The sequence below is a fragment of the Chlorocebus sabaeus genome, chromosome 15 (genome assembly GCF_047675955.1).
Source record: "Chlorocebus sabaeus isolate Y175 chromosome 15, mChlSab1.0.hap1, whole genome shotgun sequence".
Taxonomy (NCBI): domain Eukaryota; kingdom Metazoa; phylum Chordata; class Mammalia; order Primates; family Cercopithecidae; genus Chlorocebus; species Chlorocebus sabaeus.
Genome location: NC_132918.1, coordinates 74681579 through 74708747, shown reverse-complemented (window position 1 = coordinate 74708747; position 27169 = coordinate 74681579). Strand labels below are relative to the sequence as shown.

General features: G+C 37.1%; 1 protein-coding gene across 11 annotated transcripts in view; it reads right to left on the bottom strand.

The window, feature by feature from the left end:
* RBMS3 (RNA binding motif single stranded interacting protein 3) overlaps positions 1-27169 on the bottom strand; it is a 743496-nt gene that overhangs the window by 594538 nt on the left and 121789 nt on the right. For 7 of the 11 annotated variants that reach the window (XM_008009337.3, XM_008009341.3, XM_073023656.1 and 4 more), the window contains exon 2: positions 1092-1264. In XM_008009337.3, coding sequence (XP_008007528.2) covers positions 1092-1264 — 173 coding nt within the window. The remainder of the gene's footprint in view (positions 1-1091; positions 1265-27169) is intronic. The other 4 variants (XM_008009343.3, XM_008009338.3, XM_073023657.1 and 1 more) reach the window with 1 other exon arrangement.

Here is a 27169-nt window from a genome sequence, read left to right as displayed (position 1 = left end):
TACACAGCTAAATCACAATCAAATGACAAATATATGTTCTAATATTATTTTGAAAATAATCAGATACTAACCTAAAAATACAGCTCTGTTGCCCAGGCTGGAGTGCAGTGGCTCGATCTCGGCTCACTGCAAGCTCCACCTCCCGGGTTGACACCATTCTCCTGCCTCAGCCTCTAGAGTAGCTGGGACTACAGGCTCCCGCCACCACGCCCGGCTAACTTTTTTGTATTTTCAGTAGAGATGGGGTTTCACTGTGTTAGCCAGGATGATTTCAATCTCCTGACCTTGTGATCCGCCCGCCTCGGCCTCCCAAAGTGCTAGGATTACAGGCGTGAGCCACCGCGCCCAGCCAAGTCTATGATTCTTAATTCATTATTAATTTTATGGGAAAGTGAACTTAAATATGTTTTTATTTGCACAGAAATAAGAGAACTAATGACTTAAATGTTGGTAGATAATAGATTCATGAAAACATTATTGAAGAGGATTTAAAAATTTCCAAGCTTCCAAGCAAATATCAAACTACTCAGTGAGTGTGGTCCTTAGTCTTGGTAGGAGATGGCTTCACTGGACTAGGCAGTAGATGTTTTCAAGGAAACTAGAAGATTAGTCTTATGCCTCTCCAAATACATGATCCTGGCTGAACATGCATTTACCGAGCACTGGCCAGAAAAGCTTTGTAACGCAAGAGGTAATCCTGAAATCTACCACTTCTGAGTTTTTGAGATTCCCTTCACTAATACTTCTCAAGAAAATCCGTTTATTTCATGAGACTCAGCAATGACTCCACTGGCCACATGGTTTGAGAGTGTAACTCTATTACTGATCTTCATCTTGCAGGTCAAATATCTATGAATCAGCCAGCATTTCCACATATATCTGCTCGAGAACTTCACTCAACAACAAAAAGTAAACTATTTCCACTCCCAAAAATAAACTAGCATTGAGTCTCAAATTTAAGTCCTGTTTGTAAAGAAGAGTCTTCCTCACTGAGACACCAGTGGATGAGTACATTGACTGCAATAACACATCCTGCCCACCAAGGCAAGTATGTGAGTGAGAAACAGCACAGGCAGCAGAAGGACACTTACGGTTGGCACAGCTTGATTAGGTCCTGGTCAGTGGTGCCTGGTGGGAGGCCTCGAATGTACAGGTTGGTTTTACTCAACTGTTCCCCGCTGCTGTTGTTGCTGCTGTTGTTGCTGCTGCTGTTTGTGCTGGGGCTGGGAGGAGCCATGGGGTGGGGAGCTGGTGCATAGGACTGCTGGAAACAGAAAAAGCTGTTACTGGAAAAACAAAAGCCAGCACCTATTCACAGGCCAGCAGCACAACTCGAAAGCAATGTAAGCTATGTGTCCTCTCCAATACACACGCATACACACACACACACACACACACACACATTCATATCACTACTCTCTGTTGCATTCGAGAATATAATTTGCTTCCCCCACCCTGGCCCTCTGTTCGGATCAGCATAAGTCAGCCATAAAAGGGAAAAAGCAGTTACCAGGTGTTCCTGGCAGTAGCATATGGCATTTGAACTTGTCTCTGACTACAGTGACTCTCCTTAGCCTGGAAAAGTAGCACATCTTCCTCCCTAATAAAATAAAACCGTCACTTTTGGCAATAAACTCTGACCCTAGCTTACCTTTAATACCCAAGCATCTTTGGTTTCCCTCTATAACTTTGTTCCCTCCTTTCTCCAAAGAAACTGGCTCCTATTGTTTTCCTCAACATTACTGTTCAGCACAATTCCTGATACAAAGAAATCATTCCTATAAATAGTGATTCTATGGATGACTGAATGAATGAATCCATCTTAGCTCTTTCTCACATTCCCAAAATTGTTTCTTTACGTTGAATGTTCCTTGTTTGCAAGATGGGGCTACCATTCTTTCCTTACCTTCGAGATCCTCTTTAAATTACTCTAATCCAGGATCTCAACCTAGGCACTATGAACCATCTGGACAGGATAATTCTTTGTTTTGGGCACTGTCCTTGTTCATTGTAGGATGTTTAGTAGCATCGTTAGCCTCTATCTCCCAGATTCTAGTAACGCCCATTCCCCAGATGTGATCACCAAAAAATATTCCCAGACATTGCCAAATGCTCCCTGGTGCTGGTAGAAATCTCCCCCTGGGAGAACCACTGTTTTAATTCATTACATTATTATATGGCAAAATTAAAATGATAAAATGACTCCTAGAAATTTGGAATACACAATGTGAGGGTTTTAAAAATTATACATACCAGAATTTATAGGTATATTTACGAATTATGCTTATTCCTTTCTTTATACAGGCATATCTTCAAAACTTCTCAACTAACGCTGACTGTCTAGGTTGAGGCCCTGCTGTGTCTCTTCTTGGCTCTGTGACCTTTAAGTGGTGCCTTAACCTCTCTGAGAAGCAGCATTCTCATTAATATGAAGGAGATAATAACGGTACTCTCTTAAGTTATAAGATTTTTTTCAAAAAGTTGAGTTAGTGCGAACAAAATGGTTCCTAGAAATTAGTAAGTGTACAATATTAGGAAAAATAACAATAATGTTAATATTTGTGGTTTGTATCTGTCTTGTAGTAGTATCAACCTATATAACTATCCCAAATTTTCTCAGTTGTGACCCCCAAGTGCTACCCCAAAATAAAATAAGCACATTCATCAAGATTCCAGGGGGAAACTTTGGGCTGGGTTCTAATCTGAAGATGAAGAGTTTTTAGCTATTTTATCAGAGTTGGAAGGTATGTATTTATCAAACATCATATATTTGGAACATTAGCAAGTAAGTATTCAGATGAGGTCAAACTATAATATCTTTTGTGCCATGGCATAAAGGTAAGGAATAATATAATCTGAGGGAAAAAAAAATGTACTTTATGTCTCTACAGTTTCATTCTTAAAAAAAACCTCAAGAAACATATTCAACATTAAAATAATATGTCTTTTCATTCCAAAACCTGTGCTGCTGACAAAATTGACAGGCCTGTTGGGTCTGGGTAAATAATGAGATATCCTGGAAATAGAGCTGACTGTGGCCTTAATCACAGACAGCTGAACTTTCTAGGTAGAATCCTGCAGTGGCTTCCCACCAAACTTATTAAAAAGTCCTAAAACCTCCACATGATTTTTTATCAGACTTTTTCTCCAGTCACTTCTTAGACCAGACACTGTGGTACTCCCAACTTTTCACCCTTCCCATTCTCAGCCCTACTCTACTCGGCTGGCTCTAATCCATCCTTCTGATTTCAAGTTTAGTATCATCCTACAACACTCTTGTATTTTCCTCCAAAGCTTTCAGCATATTTGGTCTTATTTAATTATTTTTGGCTTATTTAATGCCTGTCTCTAGCACCAATCTGTGTGCTTCCTGAGAGCAGGGAATCTGTCAAACCCATACATGATTAGCACCTAGCCTAGCGCCTGATATACAATAGGTGCTTGAGAAATATTTAGGCTATAATATATACAATAAAAAATGGAATAAACACAGCACTTAGCATATAGAGAAAGAAGGCCAAGTTTTAGCAGTACCCAGCTTCGTTTGTTGCAATAGTAATCTTTCACATCTTCCAGGATTTTAAATGTGGTCAGTCCCTATTTCCCACTGTCTGTAAGACAATGTGCTTTAGATTCAGTATATCAAATGCAACTCACTGCACCTGTTCTCTCATTCCCAATTCCCCACACCAGCCACCCAATACAATTACCCCATGTCTTTCAGTGTTGCTGCTGTTCTGCCAGTCTCCATGCTAGAAAACTTGCTGTTAGCTTTATCTGCTTCTTAATTCTAAATCTCAGAATACAGTCAGCCACCAAAATCTTAGACAGCCTCCTGGAAACACCCTTTTCTCTGAATTCCCACTTTTTCCCTCAGCCAGAGTCTGTACCATCTCATATGCAGTGGGCTTCAAGCTTTCTATCATGCTTTATCTTTTATGCCCCTTATTCATTGGGAAGGCAGGGTAGGTTGGGGATAAGAAACTTGTCCAGACTGGGCACTATGGTTCACGCCTGTAATCCTAGCACTTTGGGAGGCTGAGATGGGTGAACTACTTGAGCCCAGGAGCTCGAGATCAGCCTGGACAACATGGAAAAACCCCATCTCTACAAAAAATACAAAAATTAGCTGGTTGTGGTGCCATGTGCCTGTGGTCTCAGCTATCTAGGAGGCTGAGGTGGGAGGTTCACTTGAACCCTGGAGGCTGAGGCTGCAGCGAGCCATGATGGTGCCACTGCACTCCAGCCTGGGCAACAGAGCAAGACCCAGTCTCAGAAAAAAATAAAATAAAAATTAAAAAGAAAGAAAATTGTGCAATGCAAACACACCTTGACCAATAGATAAGAAATGCCAAAGTGAAAGAGTAGACATGATAGAAGCAAAACCCAGAGCCTCCAGATTTCTTCTTTGAAATAAACATTTTTCAGCTGGGCGCGGTGGCTCATGCCTGTAATCCCAGCACTTTGGGAGGCTAAGGAGGGTGGATCACAAGGTCAGGAGATCAAGACCATCCCGGCCAACATAGGGAAACCCTGTCTCTACTAAAAATACAAAAATTAGCTGGGCGTGGTGGTACGTGCCTGTAATCCCAGCTACTCGGGAGGCTGAGGCAGAAGAATTGCTTGAACCCAGGAGTCAGAGGTTGCAGCGAGCCGAGATCGTGCCACTGTACTACAGCCAGGCGACAGAGCAAGACTTTGTCAAAAAAAAAAAAAAAAAAGAAAAAGAAAGAAAGAAAGAAACATTTTTCTCAACTATTCTTTAGAATTACTTTAGTATCAACATTTTTCATGTAGAATTTTAAAACGAATTACACCAGAGAAAACCTTCTTTTCCTGGTATTTGGATTAAATAGAATATCTTCATTGCTTTTTTGATATTTAATATCTACATAAAGCTTACGTTTCTTAGCTAGCATGAAAAACTATGACTTATTTCCTGACATAAAGTATTCTGTTTAGTTTCTTGGAATCCTCACAAAACTTAAGCTCTACCTCTTTTACAAGTCCTGCACACAGTAGGTGTTCAGTACATGCTTGCCGAAGTGGCTTCCTGGTGTATCTCATAATGGGTCAGATGGGATTTCTCTTTACTTCACTTATATGCCTTATTCTCTTAAAATTCCCAGGGCCTTTTTAAAGCTGTTTGCTACCACTTTCACATCCCCTCTCTCCAAATTCTTTGAATTCCATTCTGTGCTCAGGCTTTTTCAGAAATGAGACTTTGTTTAAAGCAGTTTTTCCCATTGCATAGCCTTTAAAACCACCAGGGAGCCAGAAAAATGTCTCCAGCTTTATGTATCACGGATTAGAAGGACCAGTTCAGACTGAGTCCTTGACTAATCAAATAAGAAAGCACCAGCTACAGGATGATCAATATGTGTTTACTTAATTCTTTTCCCTCCCAGGGCTCTTTGTGAGCATTTCCATAACCAGAACACCATTTAGTAAATTGCATGATGCCTAAAACAATAAATGCGTCCTCCAAAAGACCCAGAAAATTCACTGGGAAAAAAATTAACAAGATAGTCAAAAGACAATTGAAGTTGGGATGAGGATCGGGAACTTGTGTGCACTGAAGTGAGAGACGTAATTTATACTTAGGAGTGGAAGCACCAGACTTGTGGAGAAAGAATGTATTTCAGAAGCTTTCTGAACAAAATACAAAAAGGCAGTTTTCTTTGTCATATCCTTGTTTGTAAATTCTAGAAATTCTGCTGAAAGTGGTCGATGTTCTCAGTGTTATTGAACCAATCAATCCGTAGATTTTAACACCCAGTGTGGGAACTCTTCCTTATCTTTAGTATTTCATTTATCTGTTGATGACGCACTGATTGATTCAGGTAGCAGTCGGCATTATAAATCATTCTTTGCTTTTAAGAATTATAAATTCCTTCCTCTCCACCCATTTTCCAAATACACATCCTTTAATCAACAAAATGTTGGTAGAAAGTTCCAGGAATGCCTGACAAATGCACAGACCTAAATGAATTAATTTGTGAAAAGCAAAAGCGATTTTGTATGTTCTGGCTGCCAAAGACATATGACCAAAGAACAGTACCTTAAAAAACAAATAAATAAATAAATAAAAGAAGTGTCAATGATCTCTAGGGGTTTACGGGTCACAGCAGCCACTTTACTGATTAAAGTGGCTCTGCTTCATTTCTCAATTCTTTGTCTTTAGAGGGATTTGGAATTTTATCATTGATTAGCTTTTAAATCATTTTGGAGCACTGAGGAAGGGATTTTAAAATGTTAGTAAAGAAAAATATTTTCCGGCAGATAAAATTGACTTTGCTATATTGCTCAAAGTCACACTTTATAAATCCCATTTAGGAGTAGAGAGTGTTTACGGTCTGGGGTTACTGAACACTGTAACACTGCGCTATAACAGGGCAAGGGGTTGCTATGAATTTGCAGTGTCAGCTTAGAAGCGGTGGAAATGGCACATTCAGAAGGGGATTTTGGATGACACTCTGATTGAAGAAGAGAGATAGAGGATTTCTCTTGCAGCTGCATATGCTTGGTTAGTATGCAGATTTTTCTTAGATGTTTATTCATTGTAGCTTTGCTGGAAGGTTCTGATAGGGATTATGGAATAGGGTCTAAAGCCCCTCAGCCACACATTAGGGAGGCTATCTCAGAGGATCAGTGCCAATGTCCTCTTTAGGAAAAGAAATAAGATGAATTGGCATCCATTGTAAAACATGCCAGTCCTAAAATAGTAATCCTAATAATTACAGGTAGCATCTGTTTCTGCTTGCTAAGCATTTTATACGCTATCTTCACAACAGCACAATGAGGCAAATAATATTTTTCTCATTTTACAAATGAGGAAACTGAGGCACAAAAAGTGTAAATGACCTTCTCAAGGTCACACAGCTGGAGCCCAACTTGAGGCCAGGGACTCTGACTCCAGAAGCCATGCAGTCTCCCACAACACTGCAGAACTTCAGCTCTTAATTATATGGACACCAATAAACATAAACACTTCCTTGAAGTAAACACTGGAGGATGACGCTCGGGCAAAAGCTCTGGAGTGTCTAAGTATCAGCAGGAGGGAAGGAATGATGATGACAAACAGCAGACAGTCAAGATGAAGGTTAACAGGCTCTTTTTCTCTATCAGAATTTAAATGAAGTCCATCTTAAAATTGAATTTCAAAGGGGAAGTGACCATCAGAACCAAGCATGTTTTGAGTTTTTCAAATAATGTCAAACAAGTGGGTTCATTTGTCAAGATTCATGGTTTGTTATTTAATAACAGGAAAATGAACTGGCTTGTAGATCATCCTAAACAGCTGGTTCATTTAGTGTGCTTTGTTAACATGCCTCATTTTTCTAGTTTGAAAAGTGAATCAACTGGGTCCTCCTGCATTTGTAAAATGTGTGGTTTGGGTATATAGGTTTGGAGAAAGGTTAGTTGTGTTTTCTTCTATTTTTTTATTTTTTTTTATTTTTTAACAGAAAGCATTTGGGACATTCAATAAGTGTTGCCCACACATCAATAGAGTAAAACAAATTATTTAACAGTCTTCTTTTATACAATATCAAACTATATTTGATGAACATTTGTCTGCAGGCGGGGTTGTAGTTAATATATATGAGTCATATAATTTTAAACCTTAGTTCCATACTTTGGCAACACTCACATTTTGGACAAGGTAATTCTCTTTTAGGGAGCTGTCCTGTACATGGTAACATATTTTAGAGCATTCCTGTCCTCTCCCTACTAGATGCTAGTTGCACTACCCTCTCCCAAACTTGTGACAATCAAGTATGTCTCCAGATACTGCCATATGTCCCCCTGTAGGATTGGGAAATCTCTTCCAGTTGAGAATCACTATTTTAAGTAGACGCAGACCCTCTTCTTGAAAGGCTAATACAGTACCCCTCACAGAATGATACTAACTCAATGGCCTAAAAACCATAAACAAAACGTTACCACCAAACCAAAGTTCAGCTTCGCATGGCATTCACCCCCTCCAATATACTTACTTCCACCATCTGCAACCAAGATGTCAGTATGCCACATTTCATTTTCAGCAGACTAAGTCTGAAACATACTTCTCCTTCTGATTGAAAACATAACTCTTTACAAAGAGAATTTTAAATATTTTTTGCATGCAATCCCCCTTGGCTGGGAATCACAGAGCCCTGATGCCAAACTGCAGTCAGTTCTATTGCCGGCATCTGGTTGCTGGCAGGATCCTGAGGCAGTTGGTCTGGTGGTTTTGGAGTAGCCTTGGACTCCATCACACAGCAGTCTGTTCTGCTGATGGTCTCCCCAATTTGTTTTTATTCATCTCCTATGCAATAGAATTTGTACTCTTTTTATCTACTCAAGGGTAAAGCCCTGGATAAAATCTCCCAAGGGACTGACATGCCAACCCTTTTACTATCCAAAAATGAATACAAACTACATTATTGTCTTAAATCATACATTATTTAGCTTGCACATACACATGTAATCCATTGCTCGCTGGATAACACTGCTACAGGCTATTGGATTCATCTCCTTGACAGTGTAATTTCCACATAACCTTGATTCTTCAGACCTCTCCTCTAGTGTGAACACAACATTAGAGAGTGGACATGGTAAGAACTGTGGCAGTCACTAGTGTGTCTATAATAGCCTTAAATGAGGGTGAATATGAATACTCTCTGTGCAAGTAATAACAAATACAGCTAAATTAATATCTAGGCAAGCCATGCAATTATAGCCATGGTTTCATGAACCACATACATTATGGCTTTGCAATTTTATGCTAGGCAATTGCCTCTCCATTATCTAGAATACAAGCATAGTACACAATTGTTTCAATTAGGTCTTTTATAACAGTTTGGTGAAAATCTGTCCTACTTCTCTTTTCCTACCCAAAGCTCAGATATGGAAATAAGCAATAAAAGACAAAACTCCTCATAAAAGGCAATCATTTGAATATTCTCTATCAACTGGCCTAGGTAATAGCCGCTGTCAACAGTGGTAACATGGTGCTTAAGAGCTCCAGATTGCCCACTATGAATCCAGCTCCACCACTAACTAGGCACTTAAACCTCTTGTCATGAGTGAAAGAGGAATTATGATTATTTCACTTCATTGGAGTGCTGTGAAGCTAAAATGTATAAATCACAGGGGCTGGCACAGAGCCAATATTCAGTAATTTTTTCTTGTTTTCTCATCATTGCCATGGTCATTATCATCACCACGAGGCAGATCCACAATATGAGCATTGCCTTCTCAGTTCTAGTTGAAGTAATTCACCTTGAAGGGGGTGCTATAAGAGCCAGTGATTTTTTAAACATGAAAGCCACTATTCTTGAAATGAAATTATGTCATTAGAATGGTGGTTTGCCATTTTCATCAAGAACTAAGCTGTGATGAAACAATCATTGTGGATGGAATGGCTAATTTGTTTCAAAGTATTTACAAATCACTACTGAGTTTTTATTAAAATTCTGTTAGAATGGGATTCACTTTTGCTCTAAATGTTAGTTTTTGAAAACCTCAGCAGATTGCATAATCACACATTGCTCTGTGCTATTTACAAATAGGTTTAATTTAAAGTCATTGAATTCCATTCAGAGGCTTAGATATTAAATGACATTTTAAAATTCATGGTACTTGGAAACACAAATTAACTAGTTATTGTTCAGTTCAAGCACCTATAAACAAATTTGATTAATAAATTTATAAGCTAGCAAAGAGTGGTTGCTATAAATGACATCAATGGAGTTTTATAAAGATTCTCAGTTTTTCAAATGCCAGTGACATCTGGTCTTTGCCCAATTCTTCTTTTAATTTGACTAAATTTTTATCTCTTTAAATACAAACAAACAAAATTAACATATATTCAGATATTGCAATGCTTATGGCATTAGTTTAAAAAGTCAAGTGTATATCTTGAAAATAACCCAAAATGCTCAGGACTCCAATATTGATAATGGTTGGTTCCTTATGGGATAATGAGACATGATGTGTTCCCCAGCTGGAGATTACAGTATTAGCTACACTATGAAAAATAATTGTTAGAATCAGAGCATTCCCCAAAAATAATGAAAGTGACCATAATGGAATATCTGCTTTGTTTGTCCAAGGAATACCTAGAGATCAACCCAAATGCCTGCTTTCATGATGAACTAGAATCAGTGGGCAATGAGTGAAAACCCAGAACAGGTCACCAGAAACTCTTTATGGAGATTTCTGGGCTAGCCAGCCATGTCAATGTCAAACGCAATCAGAGATAAAGAGGTCTTCGGAAATGTACAATTATGCTTAGCGTAACATTCTTACACTTAATAAGAAAGACATATTTGCCTAATTTTTTAGTTTAGTTTTCCCCCCATAATCTCTATATTTTTTTATTTTTTTTCCTGAGACAGAATCTTGCTCTGTCACCAAGGCTGGAGTGCACTGGCATGATCTCGGCTCATTGCAACCTCCATTACCCTAGTTCAAGCAATTCCCCTCTCTCAGCCTCCGTAGAAGCTGGGATTACAGGTGCACCCCACCACATCCAGCTAATATTTTTGTATTTTTAGTAGAGAGGGGGTTTTTCCTAATTTTGTGTTTTACATAATATTATGTTTCACAGTCTAATACTCTATTTCCCTAAAATTACAATTAGTAATATTGCCAACAACTAAAATTCCCCTAGCTTTTCTTGAGATGGAATCTCACTCTGTTGCCCAGGCTGGAGTGCAGTGGTGCAATCTAGCCTCACTGCAACCTCTGTCTCCTGCGTTCAAGCAATTCTCTTGCCTCAGCCTCCCAACTAACTGGGACTGCAGGCGGGTGCCACCATGTCTGGCTACTTTTTAAAATTTATTTATTTTTGGTATTTTTAGTAGAGACAGAGTTTCACTGTGTTAGCCAGGATGGTCTCGATCACCTAACCTTGTAATCTGCCCACCTCAGCCTCCCAAAGTGCTGGGATTACAGGTGTGAGACACCGCGCTCAGCCTCCCCCAGCTTTTTTTAAATGGATACCCTCCTAAATAGAAAGGAGACCAATGGATGTAGCTTAAAGAGCACCAACATAAAATATGCAGTGATAATACTTTATTGCAAATAAAAGAACTCCTCCAAAGTTTCCTCCAGTTATGAAAGTCATGGCTTCAGACAATAATGAGGCATTTTCCCTTTTAATTGACTAGTTTCCATATTAACCAATCATATTACTGATTTGGCTACTGGTAGCAAAGGGATGATAGAAATAACACACTTTGTTCCCCACTACATAAAACAAAAATTACTGTCAGTAATGGAACTACAATCAGAACACATATCAGAACATAGTATCAGTTTTTTTTTGATACACCAAATATTTTTGTCCAATTAAATGAGAACTTTGCTTTTCTGAAAGTGAATCTATGTTGACACAGGAGCAATTCAATAATAGCACAAATAGCATATACAATCCTTATACCAGTTCTCATCCCAGCTCCATAATGTGTCCAGCCTACACGTATCCCTGTTTCCTTCTACTTCCCAGTATTCACCATTCAAACCACACCATAGTCACATCTGCATCTATACCTTAATACGTTATCTTCTCTGCATCTGAAATGCCTGGGTCGTACTCCTGTATCTGATTCTATGGTGACTTAATATTTATCTTACAAACCGGGAAAATGTGAGAGCAAAAGAGGGGGACGTTAGTAATTAAACCAGGACACAAGGAATAATTGAGGCTGTCTGGAGCAAATCAGGATGTATGGTCACCCTGTAATTACTTTCTGTTTATCCAAATCCCACATATTCCTCAAGGATCACCTAAAATTATACCCATTCAGGACATATTCCTTTTATTACTTTAGAGCTATTTCATTTCCATACTTTTTCAGTTTCTACTTCATCAATATCTACCAAAGATTATAAAATAAGAATAGCAATGGCTAAAGTTTATTGAGTATACATTATATTTCAGGCACAATTCTAAGAGCTTTATGCTCATTGATTTATTTTCTGATCTCAGAACTCTTGGAGGTAAGAACTATTATTATCTCTACGTTGAAGAAGAGAACATTGAGAATTAGGGAGGTTAAATGACTTCTCAAGGTTGTTCAGCTGCTCAGCATCATACCCAGGACCTGAAGCTAGGCAGTCTTCACTTCGGTTAACTCCAGGTTTAAATCCACATATGTACAGTCCAATATAACAGTCATTAGCAGCATGCAGCTATTTAAATTCATATGTAATTAATTAAAATTAACTTAAATTTAAAAATGTATTTCTTCAGTTGCACTAGTTACATTTCAAATGCTGAAAAACATATGTGGGTACTGACTGCTGTACCTGACAGGTAGACACAGAACATGGTCATCATCACAGAAAGTTCTACTGGACAATGCTAATGTGTATCATTCTTATATACAAGGTATAATCTCCCATACTATGTGCTGATGAAATAATGGTCACAGTTTCTATGCTATGCTACTATTTACAGGAATTTCTTAAAATGTAATTAATCTCCTTTTAGTAGAAACCCTATTCAAGTTTCCTCCCACACTCAAGAAGTAGGTTTATACTTTGGCATATAAAACCTATCTTTCAACACATACCTGCCCTGACCAAACATGCACATTATTAAAAGATTTGTAGGAAGTAAAAGTATAATTTGAGGGGAAAAGGTGTATTTTATCTTTCTAATCAATAACCAAACTTTCATCTAAACTGTAAGATTGCTAAATACCAAGAAAAGATAGAAATTAAGATTAGCTGTAGGTACAGAGTAAATGTGTCTCTCTTTGGCAGACAAGCTTCCTTCCTGGGGCCTTCAGCATTTTCAATATCATATAGTCTACTTTACCTGCCATCCCCAAAGAGAAACCAACCCGCAACCCTGCCATCCTCCATGTAACATACATGCAACCAATTTTATTTCTGTCTAAACAGGACCAAAGCAAAAAAAGGAGAAGGTTTTCTTACAGTGAATTACCAGGTTGATTCAGCAATTTCATAAACAATAACCTATATTCCATGGCATAAAATAGTTTTGTTGTTTGATGAGCCAATTCATTCATATTTTATTGATGTAGCAAAATTAAATGTGAACAGAACCTAGGCCTTTAAAGTCCTAAATCTAGGAAATGTGAGCTATAAAACACAATAATTTCCTCAAGAAGACAATGTTAGAGCACAGATCAAAAATGTGACAGAAATTAATACATGTAAAGTAATTGCTTCATTATAAAAATTGAAATGAACACTTGCACAGATAACTTTCTATAAATACATTTTCAAAATTTATTATGTTTGGGGCTGTGAGGTGGTAACTATGAGAATAAATTAATGTTCAAGTTTAAGAAAAAACCTCATGATAAAATGAATATTAGGCAATTTATATTATTATCAAAATTATTATAATTTTTATAAGAAACATAAAATATTTAAACAAACTTCTATTGCTCATAATTATAAACCTCTATGAGGACTCCCATTTTCAGTATATTTTAAGTCAATCCACCTCAAACCTTAGAGATTTTTCTCAAAAGAATATAGGCACGTCCAATTGCAGATGCATCTTTTCTTTTTTGTGTGATTATTACTGGAGATTCTTTTTTTTTTTTTTTTTTTGCCTGGTGATATTCTACATAAGAGAAGGAACTATCCCCAGTGATAAGACAGTCCTGCTTTTTCTTCTCCAAATTGCTATTGTCCTTTTTTAAAGAAGTAATTGAGCGTCAGAGATTGGCAGTTAAAGGGCATTTGCCCTTGACTGGTATACTCTTTATGGGCTTGGAAGAAGAAAGGAACATTATTGTCATTGTATAGTGACTAAGAACATAGATCCTGAAGACACACAACCCAGGCTCAAATATTGCTTTACCTCTATTGCCACCTCTTTTGTCTCAGTCTCCTCATCTGAAAAAATTGAAATAATAAATAACTACCTTGGAACATTGTTAAACATTTCAAATGAGTGATTGTGTGTAAAGCACTGAGAATAAAACCTGGCACACAGCATTCTATAGGTGCTAGCTATTATCACATAAATCTAAAGCATTTTTTATAATATCCATTGTTTTCATAAACAGTAATTTCTTTTGGTGGACAGGTATATTGGTTTGTTGACTGATCTAGCCAACTCTGGCTTCCCTGGTTTAAAATCTCATGATGCAAAGTAAAAAATCCATTGATGCTTGTCAAAATGAAATTATCTAGATTGTAAGTTAAAGAACGTCCTTCTTTAATGGGACATTAGGTTTAGTTAGTATTTTTCTAGCTACTAAGAGTAGCTGCTGATAGTAGCTAGAACGCTCTCAGATAAGCCGATGACAAGACTCTCAGAAGAATTTTTTAAGATAAATAAAAACTTTGATAAGGGAAGTCATTCTTAGAATACACAGATTCTGAGAAATATCTAAAAATTGTAAAAGTACTAATTAAAATAAGACATATCTTACTGTCAGTGGAAAAAACTTATAGGTTAAATAACACACCAACTACTAAATATCCATGCACTTAATTAAAAGGAGTTTTATACACAGGGAATAAACTATACTAATTTCATGGCTCCTAACACTAAAAATAATTAGATTTAAAAAAAATTGTTCCCCTGCAAGAATATTTTGTGGGTAAACAATGGCTTAAATTGGTTTTTTTCAGTTTAATTATCTCCTTAATTTCTAACAAGTCATAAGCTAGATGCTCTAGGGTAGCTGAAGCAAATAGTCCATAGCATAAGAATGGGATAGTAATACATTTATACATTCCACAGTACTTTCTACACATCTCCAATATTCAGAGGATGCTTTTGTTTTGTTTTTGCTTTGGTTGAAGAATACTATGTAAAACTTGACAAATAGTGATAACAGCCTTTTTTTTTTTTTTTTCTTTTTCTTTTTACTTTTGAGATGGAGTCTCGCTCTCTTGCCCAGGCTGTAGTGCAGTGGCGGGATCTTGGCTCACTGCAAGCTCCGCCTCCAGGGTTTACGCCATTCTCCTGCCTCAGCCTCCCGAGTAGCTAGGACTAGAAGTGCCCACCACCACGTCTGGCTAATTTTTTATTTTTTTCATTTTGTATTTTTAGTAGAGACAGGGTTTCACCGTGTTAGCCAGGATAGTCTCGATCTCCTGACCTCATGATCCACCCGCCTCGGCCTCCCAAAGTGCTGGGATTACAGGCGTAAGCCACCGTGCCCGGCAGATAACAGCCTTTTCTAAAGTACAATCACTAAAATAAAGAGTGTTCTAGGAGTGATAATTTATTTGCTTCCCCCTAAAGAAGCCTCAGTGCTTGCTCTTTGCACTAAAAAGCAAATTGCATGGAGTGGAGAATCAAAACAGAAAACTATTCACAATTAGTGGTGTGCAACTATTCTGAAACTCTGAGAGAAAAAAACAGGGAAAAAGCCCTGATTTATAGCTATGCTGATTTTTTTTTTTTTTTTTTTTTTTGGTAACGTAAGTACACAGCTGATTTTCACCTTTAAGCAGTCTAACAACTGGGTCACGTCATTTCCGGGAATTTATCAGCTGTTACAAGTGGTCCTAGCCAGCTCTAGGATCCCACCAAATCCCATCAGGATGTGACCTTAGGTGAAATGCTATGCAACTGCCCAACATCCTAAATGATATACACAGATGAATGGAATTACAAGAACGAATAGTAAAGAAGCAACTAGGAATATCTTGGGGGAAAAGAAGATTTATTGATGACCCTGGCTCAGCTACTAGGACCAGAAGGCACCATGAGAGAATATGTGAGCAGAATGCACAGGCTGAGTTAATAAGTTTCCACGATATAACAGAGGAATAGTACAGGAAATATGAAAATTTCTCAAAGAAAGGTGGAACTCAAAGAGAACGTCCTTATTTACCAGCCAACAGAGAACTCGCCACAATTAACATATCTTTACTAACATCATTTCTTGCTTTACAAATGCTCAGGATCTACTTTAAGCTCTCAGAGGGCAGACCAATAATGCCATAAAATTGACTACATCTTAAGCAGAATGAAAACAGAGACTCAAATGTAAGAAGCTAAACTGAGACAGCATCCATCGTCAAAGCAAAAAGTATAGCAGGAACTACAATAGTAATGATACAAACTGCCTTCTTAAAATCATGTTGGTACAGTGATGTAAGTATTCCGTAAATTCCGGAAATGTGTCTTAATAGCTTGTGAAATTCAAATTTTAATAAGCAAGATTTATATATTAATCTACACACAAACTTACATATGTATCGCTCTCCCCTTCTACCTATAGCCAACATCATATTGAACCCAACGCTTTGGCAAATAATGGATAATTGATCTGCCTAAGTTTACAAAGCATGTACACTGCAGTGAAGCAGCCTAGAATTACAGCTCATTATATTACCATATTACTATGTATTATATCACTATAATGATAGTTTTATAAGTAGAGAAAATATTTTTATCTATAGATCAACTTCCTAACGCTACTGGCATTAAGAATTTCCATCCAGAATTTTGACTTGAAGAAGAGATCTAATTAGAGAAAAGTTATGATAATATAACGAAGACCAGTGATTTATCATTCTCAGATAACTGATAAAAATTTAACCTACACTATAACATGTGTAAAATAGAACAGATAATTAGAATTCATCAGATATATTCAATGATATTATAATAATAAATGTTATTACGAGAAAATATTTTAAAGATTAAAATATATCCAGTGACAATTACTGCTTAAAGTCCTAAAGTAATGAAAGTAGAACAGTTTATACAGGTGGGGTTAATACAGAGTTCTCTGCACACAGCACAGCATAGAAAGAAAAGAAAAGATAAATAGATAAACTTGGAATACTGAAATATGGTCTATATTTACCTGTATTACGAGTATAGGAGATTGCTTCTTGGCCTTTTGGCTAAGATCAAGCATAGAGTACAGGAAAAAATGGCACCTGCATCCAATGCTAATTCTTGTGAAAATGTCCAGTTATTTCACTGTAAACTATATTCTTTATAATAATGGAAAACACATTTTACTACCCAGAGTGACAGTTTTTAGTATCACAATGAATAGAATGATAGAATGGTCTAGTTTTATAACTGGAGTTCTCAAATATAATAAATGTAATCAGTTTGACTGCTTTTCCTTGTGGTTTACAGTTAATTGGAGAAAACTGCTTTAGTAACAACACAGATAAAAATAAAATGAGAAAAGGACTAACAACATAGGACTTTTGCTATTAGCATGGTGACTTTTACTCAGATGAATTAAAGTCCATCAGTAGACTCATATGTAAGACTTTTTTTAGCAAAGGAATATTTTTCACCCAATGAAAACAGGCACCCTCTAGAGTTATGTCCTTATTTCAGCAGAGGAAAGCAAAGATTCTCAAAGGATATACTACATCACAGAGACAGAGCTCTTTTTTAATGCCTAAATCCTCCTGGTTTGGTCATGCAGAAGAGTGAGATTCTATCACACCCACCATTGGCCAAGAAGCACTTTTTGGAGTATTACAATATTCTGCAACATTGACTGTCTATTCATCCTGAATCTGGCTATGCTATGTGCAAAGGCACATTTCCTTTTATTTATTTGGATCCCACTGGTCATTAATTTCATTTAGTACTGAGGCTTCTGACAGTCAATTAATGTCATATGTTAGCCATTTCAGAAAGAGACAAATAGACACACCTCTAATTTTGGCCACCAGTTTCTATCCTGGACCCAACTTACGATTTTGTGCAATGACACGGATTGTAATAAAAAAGAAGTATATTCAGCACTTACTTTCTTCTTGATTAGAAGACTGAGAAAGGCATGACCTAGTGTGTTCCATTTACTTTGAACTACTTATCACATCCTAGCAGGTCAAATAATCACTTGTTTATGAATGGAAAGAAAGTGAAAGTTATGTTTGTAGCTGATATACTAGTTCTAGTGACCAATCAATATCTCACCCCTGCCTCGTGATATAAATTATTTTTGATTGAAGACACAAAGGGGGAAAACTAGAAAAATAATCACTGACATAATTTTGCCGATTATACAAGCTTAAATTCCAGTGGTTGGAGTTCCTGTTAGTCAAGAACACATCTTATGTGTTCCATTATGAAATGGAGTACAAATAATTATTACAATTGTTTTACTAAAAAGTAATAGAGTATGGATAAATGATAGACAATTCCTTTCCTTGTCAGATTATACACTTCTGATTACATACTTTATTTCACAGGATTGTGTAACTTCTGAAAATACTTTTCTGAAATGAAACTAGTTTAAATTCTCAAACTTTTCTAAATGGAATAATATTACATGTTCAGATATTCCCGACTTTGGTATATATTCCACTGTTGTTTTGTTTTGAACCACATATCTCCGTTTTGAAACAGTTTTAAAAGTCTGCTTAAATATATTTCTCAAATACTATACGATGCAGAAAGAAGGACATTCTTTTTAACTGGAATTAGGGTATAGCATACTAATGGATACTAATATATTCCACATGATATAAACCCATAGGATATTCCCAAGTTATAATAATTACAGAATTAAGATATTATTGGGTAGAGCTAACTGAAGGTAAAAAGGGAGAACACCATAAAAGTTGAAAGCAACAGGTATTTAACTCTACATGGATTCCATGGATGAACCAGAGGTTAAATTTACATACTTGATTATGAAAATTAAGGTGTCTCCTGAACCCAGGGATAAACTCAGGTCTTCTTGTGCCTTAAGTTTATACAATGTTGGAGACCCTTTTAAAAAAAGAATAAAATTTGTAAATATAAAATTACTTATAAAAATGAATATTTGTTTAGAACAAAAATGAAATTTCAACACATCACCAATATTAAAAAGTTGATGAACAACATGAAAATAAAAAATGTAGAAAATAATATTAATTCCCTGACACACTTCAGAAATAATCCCCTGTCCTTTTTTTGCTGCAAACCTTTTGATTGTCTCTTTATATGACAGTAATTTCATACTATTTTCTCTAAAGAGAATTATCTAGACACAGATAATTCTGCCTGTCCTCTAATGACTGATAGGCATTTTTTTTTTCTAGTGATAGTTCAGAAATGTTTTCTTCAGCTTCACAACTCATAAATGGTAACAGCTTTTAAGTTGTTATAAGGTAAGAGTGGTAGGAAGGTTAGGATAGTAAATTTGAGCACAACATTGTGGATGCATTTTGCACAGAGTTGGCTTCTGGTTTCAGATTTTTTCTTCTACTTCCCACATCCTTCCAGTGTTGGGCACCAGAGGCCACATTCCTATCACAATAGAACCTTGAGTTGGCCCAGCATGTTCCTGCCACAATGCCCGAGACACTGGTACAGTGAGGAGTATGAGTATTCTTGGAAACCATTCAGACCACAAAACAGCTAGCAATAACACAAACATAGATCCCATTGAATCCAAAATAAATGTATCTCCCACCCAACTTACCCTTAGCTAAATCCCAAAATACCTGCCACCACTGGAAGAAAAAAAATATACAAATAGGGAAACTAGTATGAAAAAAGACAAGGACCAGTTGGGATTAAAACGTATTTCTTTTACAAATTTTCCAAATCCATGTAACCATGTAAACACATTGCTAGTTAATGAAAGAATGTGGACCTTGTGGGATCTAAGTTTTATACACTTTGGATGGCCATTGACCATTTTTGGGGAGAAGAATACAAAATGGTTATGCAGGATTAGATATAAGATTACAGAAGAGGTTGGGGAAAAGGAGGGACCCTAAAGCCTAAATTGTATCAGCTTCTAAGCAAACCTGCACTATTTCACCTTTCCAGCCACACCTCCATCTCTCCACCTCTCCCACATACCAAGAGGTGATCTGAAAATTCTACCTCTCTGTCATACCAAGAGGTGATCGCCCATTTTCAGATGTAAGTTCTCATGTGGTAGAGCTAAATGACTTAAGGTAAATAGGGAGAACACCAAGAAAGTTGAAAGCAACAAATGTTTAACTCTAAATAGTCTGCAGGAATGAGTCAGAGGTCATGCTTTTCCTATGCGTTTCCACTTGTTCTTTCTGTCTACAATGTGGTTTTAGCCCATGCCCTTTCATGTTCTTTTCTGGACACTTTTCGTGATGGCTCTGCATGCTGAAGGGTACTTCCGAGTGTTGTATCATGGCATGAAAATTTCATCCTACATTATGCCTTGAATATTCACTTGAACTTAGCAATCATTTTCCACAGATATATAGCATACTGATAATTTAACATCTGGATACATCTTTAAAAAAAAATTTCATTGTCATGACTGAGTCTCATCCAGGCCCCAAGTCCTGCCTATGCTGCATTCTCAGTGTCTCCCACATCTGTCTTTTCCATCCATTCTACTATGTCTATTTGGAGCACTTCACTTCACATATGGATTAAGGTAACAGTCTCCAAATTGTATTTCCTGTTCCCAAGCTCCAAGTACTCTAATCTATCCCACATGCAGCCTTAAAGCTTTATCTTTCCACAACAAAAATTAATTTTCACACTTCATCCCCATGTTAATAAAAGCAATCCTGAAATTCTCTTCACTGTCTACAGATCACCTTCCTGAGACTGATATTCAAGGGCTCTGGGCCAGTTTCACAGTCTCGACCATTAGCACACAAAAATAAATTTCTATTTTCAAATGTTCATAAAATTTACTGTCTTGTGCCTGCAAGCTATTCCATTTATTGTTGCAAATTTGTAATAATATAATGCTCTTTCCTGAAAAAGAAAAACGATTGCTTCCTGATGCACGCCTGAGTACCTATTACTCAATAAAAGATTTAATTTCCAAATTGCCGGTTTCTACAGTTTGCTTGTTTTCTGCCTAAAAATCCAACAGAACTGGGCACTTATGAGGGCCCTGTTGAGTAATATCATCTCGATAGGCAGAAATGTATTTGCATAATTTATATTTACAAAGATGTGAGTTATAGAAATCTTTCTTACACAGGAAGAACACTCCAGTGTGGCCACTCACATCTAAATAGTCTGGGAATTGTCCTTCTCAGCATTTATCAGCCATATCCTTATTTTATTCTATTAGGGGAGAAAAAAGAGCAATGCTAGCCTGATCAATGTGCCAGTGAATCTTATGGCTATATTTTAGAATGACCTATATTAAAGGAGTTAGACAAACGTAAGAGAAATTTACTACTCATGGGATAATGGCTCACTGTAGCATCACGGGGCCCTAAACATGGCATCTTCTTGCTTTATTTATGTCTCAATGCTTGACTGATAGTCTTTCTCATATTTTGCCTTACTTTTGAAAGCACAGATTTTCTTGCCTTATTGATCTCTTTATACCCTGATCATTTTTCCTTGAGTTATTTGGCATGATGACAGCAGTGTGTCGCGAGGCTGATTTAACATTATCTCCCAAGTATGCAGCACGGAGCTCAGGGTGGAATATTTTAAGACTGAAACATGTAACACATTTGTCAAGCAATGATACAAACACAATCTTTTGTCAGAACTAATGGATGAAGCAATTCGAAGTATGGATAAATAGCAAGATGCTAGAAACTATTTTTCACCAAAAAGCATTTCTGAGTAAATTATTTGGAGAAGAATGTTGTGCCTTTGTTTTTGGTTCTAACTCACTTATTTTCACTAAAAGACCATGGTGGTTATTTTTAGAGAATGAAAATGCAGTAAGAAGCAGACAGCTATCCACATGTTAATGGAGAAAGTGGATGGTCCTTTGTGGCCTATCTCATGGGATAGATATATTTTCCAATAAATGTTTTGTAAAGCTTGTTAATCAGGTAGCTCCCCTTTATGTGATTGCAGTTCAAGACTTTTTTTGTTTCTGAGTTTGCACAAGCTTCATTATCGAATGTGTTCAGGCATAAGAATAAACACAGAAACTGCAGGGATGATTCAAAAGTGATTAGAAATGGACACAAGTTACCTGTCAATAATGCTTCATCCTAAAACCTTAAAAGACTCCTGCACAAGGAGAAAATGATATCCCAAAATGGATTGTTTTGACTAAGTGTGTTTAAGCACATTCTGAAAGGAGAAAGAGGGTGGAAGTGTAGATGTGTCTATGTGTAATTAGAGAAGGGAGGATAGAATAGCAGCCAGTAAGGGAGAAGGTTAAGAAAAAGGAACAAAAAGAGAATAAGGAACATGTCCCTGATGCAGGCATTTATTATTTTATGGAAAAGGAAGTTCCCAATTTCATACAGGATCTACTCAGTTATTTATAACTTTGATACAACATTTTAAGCAGTGATTAAGTTCTGTGGACGGCCCTTGCACAATTCAGTTCTCTTCACCTAGAAACAGAAATGGAAATCCAGCACTGAGGATCCAAGAGAAAAATTACCTCCTAAGTCTTATGTGAATGAAAGTTATTTCTAATCTTACTTAACCCTGGATGTACCTAGAATCCTACTATACCATTGTTTATCTTACCATGTTTGATATTCTCTTGTAACACCAGTGTAACTATTAAATAAAACTAGAATTATGTTTCCAAATATTTGAGTTATTAAATTCTTCTTAGTATATACATATACATCATTATCTGGTATTCTTATCAAAACTATACTGCATTTCTCCTGGCTTTTCCACTGCAACTCTATGTATGTGTGTACGTATGTATGCACGTATGTGATAGAGTTTCACTCTTGTTGCCCAGGCTGGAGTTCAGTGGTACAATCTCGACTCACTGCAACTTCTGCATCTGGTTTCAAGCAATTCTCTTGCCTCAGCCTCCTGAGTAGCTGGGATTACAGGTGCCCACCACCGCATCCAGCTAATTTTTTGTATTTTTAATAGAGACAGGGTTTCACCATATTGGCCAGGCTGGTCTTGAATTCCTGACCTCATGATCAGGCTGCCTCGGGCTCCCAAAGTGCTGGGATTACAGGTGTGAGCCACTGCATCTGGCTTTCTGCTGCAACTCTTTTTCTTATGTGAGAAGAGAAATAATATTTATGTCCAAACAGGGCCATCTTCTCTTTTCAGTGCCATCTAACCTAATAGTACTATTTGAGCATGCTCTGAAAAAGCCATTTGAAAATGAGCAGTCTACTGCCTCCTGATTCCTGCTGTTGTTCTATATTAAATGCCTTCCTCCTGGTTCCCCAGAAGCCAAGCCTATTCATCCTGAAGGCAGGATTCAAATTTCACCTCCTCTGAGAAACCTTTATCATAGACAGATTTATCTCCTCCCTGCTTAAGGTTCTAGGAGACATTTTTTCTCACGTCCCTGCTGATGATACACATTCTGTCCTTCAGTAGATATTTCTAACCCTGGCGTGCTGAAGAGTTGAGGAGGGACCATGAAGTCAGCCACACCTCTGATTGTCAGCACTTACATATACGTTCTTGGAACAAAATCTTTCCGTTGGCACTTATTAATCTTTTGCTAGAAGGTGAATTTTACCATAAAAGTCCAGTCAACAATTATTATTCTTGGGAGACTCAGGGATAATTCATCAGCCTAACCCCCAATTATATTATTAGTTTTATTTAGATAAGTATATGTTGCCTTATGTATCTATGAAGACATGGCAACTTGAGGAGTGCTTCCACTTGCCTTTGTGCTTCTGGGGCTGTGGTAAGAACAAAAAAAGGGAGCTATAATAAAAAGATTTCCTCCATCCTTCCCCTTCTGCAGTTCTCTGCCGAAACACCTGCCAGCATATTGCTTACAGACACAACCACAGCACCTGGGCTACCCGAAAAGCATGCACAGTGGCTTATGGAAATGTATGTGCTCATGATTGGCCAGGGAGAATACACCCACTCATTTCAAGCATAGTCATACATGACTGTCAAAACTGTGAGGAATATGAGCTCCTTATTTTTGGTCTCACTATATATGTACAAAGTGAATTTTGCCTGTTACAGAAATAGAGGGCTAAGAGAGCTCATAAGATTTTTGCAATACATGTAAATAAGTGTTTTTCTATTATAAACTGACTAAATGCACATTTGAATTTTAAAAATATTTGACTATCAACATTGACTTTTTCACAAATCTTGATTTAAATAAGTTCAAATCATTGCTACAATGTCGTTTTTCAACTATTTTAGTAAATAACTTATTTTATTCACATCCATTGACAGACATGGGGCATTCATAAGAGTTTCTTTCTGCTTCACATCAGTTTTTTGTGTATGTGTTTAAAACAATAAAAACTCCAGTCAATTCAGTTGCTATTTATGAGTGGTGATGGAAAAGATCCATTCTTTTCTGGAAAAGAAATATATTTGTAGCAAATAGCTACCAACTTTAGTAGAGAAAATTATTTGCACACTGAACAGGGAAACTGCCAACGCGAAGAACAGAGCATCTGCTGTGGACAAGGGTGTAATTATCTTGCTCATCCAAACACCGTTGGGCATAAAAGTTTTTTTTTTTTTCTCTCTCTCTCTCTCTGGCAAGACACTCTGCTCAGACTTTTAACACAACATTATTAGCAAATAATAACTAGTTTGGAAGTCCTGTCAATAAAAACAGTATGTCTTTTGGACCATTTCCTGAAAAACGGAAAACAGGCACTAATCTGATAAAATCATGAAACATTTTAGTGCCAAAATGATCAAAAGCATCATTTCTGTCCTGTCTTAAACACGTCATATGTCTTTATATGTGTTTGCTATATGAGGATTTGTCAAAAGAGGAAATATCTATCTTTCTGATTCCAGATTACAAGTTATTGTACGTTTCTAAAAACAATTTTCTGATTTGTAATGTTTTCTTTACCCAGGAGGTGAGATTACCATTACTTTTATGCCACCTTACCTTCAGTTAGAATGAAATATGAGTAGATCTTTCTGCTAGGTCAGATGAATGAAAGGAAAGGGGCCTGTTTATGATGAAGAGATATCAGTTATCAAAGGGATAGCTGCTCTTCTGATTCTGTTGTTGCCACTTGTAACTTTTCTCTGGGGATTTCAACTTGAGATGGGCAAGAGACTTGAGTCTACTCATAAAACCACCAGAAAAAAGTGGCTGAATTTCCTTTTCCAATTGCTTACATGTAGTTGTGTTGCTTTTTTTTTTTTTTTTAGAAGAAGAAAGGGATAGGAATCATGAAGTCATTTCCAGCAAATGTCCTTAATAGGCAAGCTTGCTAAAATATCACTGGGCCCCTGTCTTTCCCAAAACCTTCCAACAGCTATCAGCAACAGCTGACAAGCACTGGCTAATTTGAAATTGTATGTTCTCTCCTGTCAACACCAGACCACACACACAGTTTTGAAAAACACCCAGTGAATACCATAATTCTTAAACAGAGAGCTCATGATGTACCATTTTCTTGTGCTTAAAAAGTAATACATCCTTTCTATCGAGAATTTAAAACCTTCACCACCCTTTGAAGTTTTAGATTTAAAATTTTATTCTTTGGCATCTGAAGGAAGAGGACATCAAATATTAAAGGCAATAAAACAAGTAGAAGTGACAACTTCCCCCAAGGTTGGTGGTACCAGACACTGGCACAAATGCATCCATCTGCGTGTCTCAAGGACATATTCCCACATGAGGATCTAGGAGGGAAAGTGTCACAGAACTAACAGATGGGCTTCCCTTGCCTAGACTAGCCTAATGGAGCTTTTTGGCAATTTGCATACTAGCTGTCAGTGACACAGGTGTGTGTCAAGACTTGGGAGAAGCTAAAAGAAACCTTATATAGGGTATAGTTTCATGGCTGCTTCAGGCTTGCCTTTATTGTGAATGCTAATAGGTGATATTTGTTAGAAGGCCAGCAGTTCAGTGGCAGCACTTTGATTTCTCCTTCTAAGTTACAGGCTGCAGGCAGTTTAGTGTGGGTTCAAGTGAGAATAATTTCAATTCCAATAAAAGGCTAATACTGAAGTCTTGCTCTTTTTATTAGTGAAACATATCCAAAATAGTATTCCCATGCCTTCACTTTTTATTAAATATGTTGTATATTTTCTAGTCTTATGGTCAAAAATTTGAATGTTGAAATGTTGAGAGCTGCCTGGCTCTAGTACAATCTCACTATCTAAAGAAAGAAATGGTGGCAGCCAAAACCAATGTGAACATTCCCAGGGCTCATCAAATTCTGGAAAGTTTCAACTTGATCACAATCCAATAACAGACCCACAACAGTGCACAGTATATTGAAGTAATGAAAATAATAATCAATTAATTTAAGTAACATTACATTATGTGTTACACACTGCAACTTGCTCCTTGACCTTGACCACATAAATTCTCTGCCATTTTGGTAGGCAGGCATATTGATGCTTCAAATGAACCACATCCTCCATAATTCACACCCCAGTCCAGTGTACCCTCACGTTAGTTCTGGGTTTAGCCATAGATTTGCTGCAACCAAAAGATAGTCACAAGTATGATACAAGCAGTGGTTAGATAAGCACTTCCACACATTGGAGCTTATTATCTTGGGATGCTCCCAAGAGAATAACTAAGTAGTTGAGAACCCAGATCCTCAGCCTTTTGGAACCCATCCACTATGCTGTAAGGAAATAATCCCAACAACATAATTTCCTGATGTCGATTTACTCAGACAAGCTTTGGGGACAATAAATTGTACTTACTGCAAGGAAGACCGTGTTGAGTTAGGGCTGAAATATATGTCATTTCAGGCCCAGAATATCCTGCTAGAGAGGGAAGCCACATGGAGAGACTCTGGAGGATGAGAAATATATGAAAAAAGAGTCCAGGTAGAGAAGTACTGTGGTGCCCCAACTGAGGTGTCCCAGCCAAACTCTTCAATGACTTGAGTAACCCCAATTGGTACCATGTGGAGCAGAGACCTGCTATGTCAGTGAAAAGAATCATTAGAAAAAATAAATTGTTATTGTTTTTAGCTATTTTGTTATCTATTTCTACTTGTTATACAGAAAATAACTGACATTTTATAAAATGAAACTTATTTCTGAGATTCGAATGGAAAACTAACTTGCTGTGTGACATTGAAACTGACAGAGGCTGTTTTCTCATCTATATTATGAGCAAGTTGAACTAGATGGTCTCAGAGGTTCCTTCCAACTCTGATAGTCTATTGCATTCTATACTAAGATTAAAATAAAGGGTGCAAGCATCCCGACTGCAACAGCAGACTAATTATGCAACATGGCATCCTTAAAAGAAAGGAATTTTAAATGGGCAGCCATGGTCTAATATAAATTCACCAGAAAACAAAACAGGCTTTGTGAAAAAGCCTTCTAGCTCAGACTCATCACAACTGATCATTTTGATATAGATTCTTCAAC